Genomic DNA, 6,625 nt, shown 5'->3' with positions numbered 1-6,625 from the left:
CAGGTGTGTGTGTGTGTGTGTGTGTGTGTGTGTGTGTGTGTGCGCGCGCACGCGCGCGCGCGCGCGCGTGCGCGCGTGTTTGGTGTTTGGTGGTGGGACTGGGGCAGGTAGCGGAGGGTGGACCAGCAGGGAGAGTGTGGGGCGAGGGAAGCGTGGGGCAGGGTGTGGCGGTTGCGGCGGTTGATGGCGGTACCTGCGGGTGAAGGCAGTTGCAGGCGCTGCGGCACTGCTGAGGATGCTGCCGCGCACACAGGGACGTGCCCGCCCGGCAGCGGCCCCGTGCACGCCCACCCAACCCTGCGCGCCTGCTGCTCCTTCCCGGCCCGCCGGCCCGCAGGAGCGGTGCCACCTGGCGCTGACGCTGCGCGACGCCAAGTCAGTCATCTCCAAGCTGGAGCGCCTGCTGGGCTGTATCATCCACACCCTCTGCATCTTCTTCTACCTGGCCATATTCAACGTGGGCAGGGCGCGGGGCGGTACGGGTGGGCGCGGTACAGATTGGGGCAGTACATGCGGCGCTGTGGCTTTCAGCCATACCGGTGCTCCGCCAGGCTGCTGGGCGCCTCGGCGCCGTGCAGCCCGACGTGAGCAGGAGCGGCATATGCCCACGTGTGCCTCCCCGCCTCCCTGCGCGGTACCACGCAGATCGACGTCACCCAGGCCTGGCTCACCTTTTCCTCCATCATGCTCGCCTTCACCTTCATCTTTGGCAACTCCATACGCACAGTGTTCGAGTGAGCGGGCCTGGGGGCCTCGGATGCAGGGGCCTGCGCCCGGCTGGCCTGCTCGGCAGCTTGCTCGCGCCGCAGCCCAGCAGACAGCGCTGACGGCGCCGCGCATTGCGCCCCCCCGAAACGTGCGTGCAGGTGCGTGGTGTGGCTGTTTGTGGTGCACCCATACGATGTCGGCGACACGCTGGTACTGACTGGCGAGAATCACAAGGTGGGGGGCCTTCAAGGGGCCTGCAAGTGGCTGCGCCCTCGTGATGCCCTCCTTGTATAGATAGCAGCGGTGGCGTCACTTGCTGTCACTGCCGCCGGGCGCGGGTTGGGGGTGGCAAGGGCGGGGGCCCTTCCCTGAAAGCGCAGCAGCCGCCCGCGCGCTGCGTCGCACGCACGCCGCGCCCTTCCCTCCTGCCGCACCACCCATCTACGTGCGCACCACCTGCTGTGGGCACGCGGCCTCCCTGCGGTCCGCCTGCCTCTCAGCCGCTCTCAGCTGCGCCTTCCCGGCCGCCGCCGCCGCTCCTGCCGCCGCCAGGTGGAGGAGATCACGCTGCTGATCACGGTGCTGGCGCGCTGGGACGGCGCCCGCGTCTACTGGCCCAACTCGCGCCTCAACAACGAGCAGCTGTTCAACCTGTCCCGCTCAACCAACAAGAGCGAAGTGCTCAAGGTGAGGCCTGCGCCGCGCCGCTGGCGACGTCGCAGGCATGCGGCATGCTGCGCGGCAGTGGCGGCTAGGAGTAAGAAGCGGATGGCGGCAGTTTTCTTGACGGCGGTGGTGACGGTGGTTGCGGTGGTGGTGGTGGTGGCGGCTAGGAAGCGGATGGGCGTGAGGGTGTGGCACCACCGCAGCGGGCCTTCCCACGGACCAGCCTCGGCCAGCTGCGTTTCCCCTCCCTCCTCCATGCCTGCCCTGCCCTGCCCTGCCCCTCCCTGCCCCGCAGCTGTCTCTGGACCTGGTGACCCCGCTGGAGGTGGTGGAGATGCTGCGGGGCGCGGTGGAAGCGCACCTCAAGGCCAACACCGGCGAGTTCACCGGCAGCAGCTCAGGTGGGGGATGGCGGCGGCAACACGCGCGCGCAGCCGCGTGTTGTGTGTGTGTGTGTGTGTGTGCGTGCGCGCACGCGGTTGTGCATTGTACATGGTTGTGCGTGCGGCTGCGCATTGTGTCAGGCAGCCCGGCCCGGCCCCGCGCTGAGCGGCCGCCCCGCTGCACGCACGCCGCTGACCCCTCTTCCCCGCGCTCCCACGCTCCTCTGCCCGGCATCCTGCCCCTCCTGTCTCCCTCCCAGTCAATGTGCGTGCGCTGGGTGACCCCATGAAGCTGACTATCGGCATTTGGTACGAGTTCAGCCACAACGGGGTGGATGCAGGCAGATGCGCGCGGGCCAGGTGGGCTCTGGGCACCGGCAGCTGTTTGGTGGCGGCAGGGTGGTGGTCCCCGCCTGCCTCTCTGCCTGCCTGCCTGCTTGCCTGCCTGCCTGCCTGCACGCCTACCTCCCTCACCTGCCTCCATCCTGGCCTTCCCGCAGGTCTGCGCTGTACATGATGGTGGCGGCCGCCCTGAACGCGGCGGATGTGCACTTCACGCTGCCGCCCTTCCCGGGAGATGCCGCCGCCGGGCGGGCGTACACCGCGCTGGAGAGGCAGGCAGAGCTGGCTGAGGGCATGGGCTTGCCAGCCGCGGTGACCGGCGCGGCGCGCTGAGGCGCCGCACAGCAGCTAGCGCGCCTCCGCTGGCGGGCGTCGCGCTGGGCCACGCTGCCGCCGCCCCCCCTCCTGCTAGACACCGCCTCAGCCTTGCGCGCGCCACATTTCCCTCGGTTGATTCGATCCATTCATCCTGCTTGCATCTGGCTATTTGCTTCCTGCACACCTCGCTACTATGCCGGGCGGGCTCACATCCCGCACTTCCAACCACTATTACCAGCCACTAGCAGCACCAGCCTGTAATGTAGGCTCTGACTCCATCGCGCGCCGCTCGTGCTGGGCGGGGCGACCGCTGCCCGGCCGCCGCCGGCCAGCGGCGCTCCGGGCGGTCAGCCTGTTTGGCTTTGGCAAGCCCAGCACCGAGCAGCCGGCCGCAGCGCAGGCCCCTCCGGACGAGACTGGGCCTGTGCTGGTCCCTTTCACGCCCATCCAGAAAACCAAGGACTACAGCTTGAGGCTGTTCGATGCATACCCAGTGGCAGAGGTGGATAGCAGCCGCTCGCAGTGCATGCCCCTGGCGACCTCGATGAGCTCCTGCGTCGGCCGCACCTCCTGCCGTGCATTGCCGTGTGCAGCTGCTTTGTGGCAGCGGGGGTTCTGTGCACACTTGCCCGGCCGGCCGCGTACCGCTCCTGCACGGTGCCAGTCTCCCTCCGTGCCTTCCCAATGTGCCGCCGCTACATCACCCACTCACACACACTGTCTGCCTGCCTGCCTGCCCGCCTGCAAGCAGGTTGAGTACTTTCGGCGGGACGAGGGCTTCCTCATGCTGGGCAGCTACATGAGCGGCAACAACGCGGAGCAGGCGCGGTGCCGCGAGACGCAGCCCGTCGTCATGTGCTACTCACCCGAGGCGCGCTTTTGGGAGCAGCAGCAGAAGAACAGAGGGCTGGCCCGATGTGCTGGGGCCAGCCCCTCGTGGCCCACTTGCTGTGCCGCTGCCCTGTGCCCCACCCACGCGCCTGTTCTTTGGCCTGCCGTCTGGTGAACAGCCCTGGTGAACAGTCCTGGTGAACAGCCCTGTGGCCCACGCGCCTGCTCCTGCTGTCCCTCCCGCTCCGTCCCGGCCGCCGCAGGGATCGAAAAAGATGCAGGTGCACATCGTGCTGCGCGGCGGCGGCGGCGGCGCAGACAGCGCCCTGCCTCCCGCGCCATCCAACCCTGACGTCGTCCTGGGCGTGGCCGGCGGGGAGGTGGTGGCGGCGCGGCAGTTTGAGGGCAACGCCACGCAGGAGGCGTGTGAGCGATGCCGCGGGCAGCTGGTGGCGGCGCTGGAGCGAGATGGGCTGCGGCTGGGGGAGGCGGAGGCGGGGGGGTACTTCCGGCTGGCGCAGTACGGCCCGCTGCACTCGCTCAGCACCCGCATGAACGAGATCTGGCTGGGCGTGAGGCTAAAGTGAAGATTTACTGACTTCAAGCCTCCAGGCACCGGCAGCCTGTAGCAGCTCACAAATGTGACGTCAACATGACAGGTGGAGGGGCCAGGGGGAAGCATTGCAATGCAGGCTCCCGATCCCAGACAACAGGCTGCTTGCGGAGCTGTTGCCGGCAGGGCGCCGGCGGGCAGGGCGCCGGGGCTGCTGGTCCCTCCCGCCAAACCCTTCGCCTGTCACATGCGGCTCTGCGCCTCTGCCTGCTCAATTTTAGCATCATGCACGGCCAGATGAAGGAGGGCTGAACGCAACGTGGCTTGCGTGTCGGCGACGTGTCCTAAGCGGCGAGTTAACTCATCTGCAAGGGCTGCACGGCTTCGCGAAACTCCTTGAAAGGCCTGCACAAGCCTAAAGCGCTGCCTTCCACGCCGCCGCCCCCTGCTCGGGGCACACAACAACATGGACGCGGGTGCACGGCTCGCGTCGCAGCTGGGGCTGTCATTAGACCCGCAGCACATCGAGCAGCTGCAGGACTACCTCCTGCTGGTCTTCCAGGCGCCCCGCAAGCTAACAGCGCGCGCCCTCGCGGTTTCAGGGCTCCGCAGCGCACCCCAGCAGCAGGTGAAGGTGCGGGCGGCCGTGACAGGGCGCAAGCAAGGGCAGCTGGCTTGGGTGCCGCAGCACCTGCCTGGATGCATGCCCATCCCGCTTCCCACCGGTGCCGGTGCTGCCGCTCGCTCACTACCTTGCCAACCCATACCCTGTGTGCAGGCTGCCACCGTGTTCTCGCTCTGGGCGGCTCAGCACCGCGACCGCGGCCTCCTGCTGGCGCTGCTTGCCGCAGCACCGCCCGTGCCAGCGCCGCCCGCCAAGGCCCGCGTGCCGGCACTGCAGCTGGCAGTCGCCACCGGCAAGGCCGCCTCCCATGGGAGCAGCCACGGCAGGAGCGGCAGCGACAGCCACCTGGCGCTGCCCAGCTCGCCGCTGTCGGGGCTGGTGACGCCGGTGCCTACGGCGGCGCGGGAGGTGCGGCGCCAGCTCAGCGGGCAGCGCACGCCGAGCAGCACTGCCAGCGAGGCGGGCAGCGGGCCTGGCAGTGCGTGCAGTGATTCAGACAGCATGTGCAGCCACCCCGTTGACAGCGAGGAGGAGGAGACTGGCGTTGAGCAGCTGGCCGACGACGCTGTGGCAGCGGCCCACCGCCAGAGCCGCACCCACACGCACGCCCACCCCGCCGCCCGCCTCGCCCTGTGCGCAGCAGCCGCCCTGGTGCCCCTCGCTGCCGCCGCGACGCTTGCGGCCAGCGGCCGGCGTGCCGTGCCTTCTGCAGCGCCTCAGCCAGCCAAGCGCGGAGGCGCGGGCCGGGCTGCCCATGCAGCCACGCAGCTCAGCCATGGGGCACCCACAGGGGCAGCGCCTGCCAGCCACACGCCCTTGTGGCACACTCGGGGCTTGGCCGCCAGCGCAGGGATGACCCCACTGCGCCGCTTTGCCGGGCAGGAGGAGTTCCGGGAGCCGCGGGAGGTGCCTTTCTGGGCGCCCAAGCCCAGCGCGTTTCTGGCCAAGGACGACTGAGGCCATGTGGCCCGCTGGCATGGCGGCAACGCAGCCCAAACTGCTGCCGCCGGCAGCAGCGGGCTTGGCCGCACCTGATGTGCCCTGAGCTGGCACTCTAGCCTTTTGGAGAGGCCGCCTGGCGCGCCTGAAGGCGCTTCAAGCCCTCCTCACTGGTTCTGCACGTTGTGCGGGTTACAACCGTTGTTTCATTTCGCTAGTGCCCTTTCCTCCACCCTCCCAGCCATGCCGCTGCCCTGCCCTCCCCTGCTGACATGACGATTGATGCCACTGCCTGATGGACTGCGTCCATTCCTAGTCAACCATCGCACTGCTGTTTAATGTTTGGGCGGCGGCAGCACGCACGCTGCTGCCAGTGCTGATATTTATTCTGTTTTTGTCTCGCATTCTTCTGCACTGAACCCCACCCTTCTCCTTCCTAGCTCCCCAAGCTATTTTCGTTTCTGCCTTTCACACCACGCACTAATTGGGCAGTTTTCCTCCTCCCGCCACCTCCCTCCCTCCCGCACTGCCGACTGCGTAAATCACCCAATACACCGCACTGCCCCGGTACTGCACGCATGCCACAAACCTGAAGCCAAATACCGCTGCATACCCTTGAATACTGCCAACCAACGAATGCTTCGCCCGCGGCCAGGAAAGGGGCTCATGCCGATCCTTCGCCAAATGGCTGCTCCTGCTCCTGCTTTCCCTGCTCAAGAAGGAGCCTATCCTTGATTCAATGAGTCTGTAAGGTCCCACAGGATAGCCAACTGCATATGCCGTGAAGCAGCGGACTGACACGAGAACGGTAGGGGCGACGCCTGCATTGGCTTGCGCCCAATCAGGCCAGCCAACCAGCGAGGTCAAGTGAAGGAAACGCAGGCAGGCAGAGGAGGCTGGCAGCGAAGACACCGCGCGTGCTCAGCGTGCGACGCAGGCTGCCGCCACAGCCGCTGCAGCGATCGCGCCGTGGCGGCGGCCAGCCTGCGGCAGAAGCCGCCGCCAGCTGCCAGCTGCTGCGGCGGCCAGCTGCTGCGTGCTCCCCAGCCGCCAGAGCCGGGGCGCCAGCTCACGCCACGGTGGCGGCCACGCTGCGGAAGTCGGTACGGGCGGCGCCCGCACCCACGCCCGTGTCGTCGTTGTCGCCGCCGACCGAGATGTCGACAGAGGGGCGCATGGCGGCGCAGGCAGCCAGGGCGGAGTGGACGGGGTGGGACTTGAAGGCCTGGGGGGGTGGAGGAGGGGGGTGGAGGGGGACGC

The 6,625-nt window shown here is 68.3% G+C and overlaps 4 protein-coding genes across 4 annotated transcripts in view; 3 read left to right on the top strand and 1 right to left on the bottom strand.

The window, feature by feature from the left end:
- Window positions 1-2,432, top strand: part of CHLNCDRAFT_134529 (hypothetical protein) — a gene marked incomplete at both ends in the record, with an annotated part of 8,841 nt that extends 6,409 nt beyond the window's left edge. Inside the window, 7 exons of the mRNA XM_005847449.1 lie at window positions 338-457; window positions 646-734; window positions 867-942; window positions 1,261-1,395; window positions 1,670-1,775; window positions 2,018-2,117; window positions 2,258-2,432. Coding sequence (XP_005847511.1) covers window positions 338-457; window positions 646-734; window positions 867-942; window positions 1,261-1,395; window positions 1,670-1,775; window positions 2,018-2,117; window positions 2,258-2,432 — 801 coding nt within the window. The remainder of the gene's footprint in view (window positions 1-337; window positions 458-645; window positions 735-866; window positions 943-1,260; window positions 1,396-1,669; window positions 1,776-2,017; window positions 2,118-2,257) is intronic.
- A 178-nt stretch (window positions 2,433-2,610) lies between these two features.
- On the top strand, window positions 2,611-3,835 carry CHLNCDRAFT_134528 (hypothetical protein; the record flags this gene model as incomplete). Its single annotated transcript, XM_005847448.1, has 3 exons — window positions 2,611-2,919; window positions 3,169-3,267; window positions 3,512-3,835. The coding sequence occupies 3 exons, from the start codon at window positions 2,611-2,613 to the stop codon at window positions 3,833-3,835; spliced, it is 732 nt and encodes a 243-aa protein (XP_005847510.1).
- A 432-nt stretch (window positions 3,836-4,267) lies between these two features.
- Window positions 4,268-5,383, top strand: CHLNCDRAFT_134527 (hypothetical protein; the record flags this gene model as incomplete). Its single annotated transcript, XM_005847447.1, has 3 exons — window positions 4,268-4,435; window positions 4,580-5,077; window positions 5,309-5,383. The coding sequence occupies 3 exons, from the start codon at window positions 4,268-4,270 to the stop codon at window positions 5,381-5,383; spliced, it is 741 nt and encodes a 246-aa protein (XP_005847509.1).
- CHLNCDRAFT_58001 (hypothetical protein) overlaps window positions 5,335-6,625 on the bottom strand; it is a 7,325-nt gene continuing 6,034 nt past the window's right edge. The window contains exon 17 of the mRNA XM_005847275.1: window positions 5,335-6,590. Coding sequence (XP_005847337.1) covers window positions 6,435-6,590 — 156 coding nt within the window. The 3' untranslated portion in view covers window positions 5,335-6,434. The remainder of the gene's footprint in view (window positions 6,591-6,625) is intronic.

The sequence above is a fragment of the Chlorella variabilis genome, assembly GCF_000147415.1.
Source record: "Chlorella variabilis unplaced genomic scaffold CHLNCscaffold_11, whole genome shotgun sequence".
Classification (NCBI taxonomy): Eukaryota; Viridiplantae; Chlorophyta; class Trebouxiophyceae; order Chlorellales; family Chlorellaceae; genus Chlorella; species Chlorella variabilis.
Note: the sequence above shows the minus strand (reverse complement) of the source record. Positions and strands in the feature narration are given on the sequence as shown.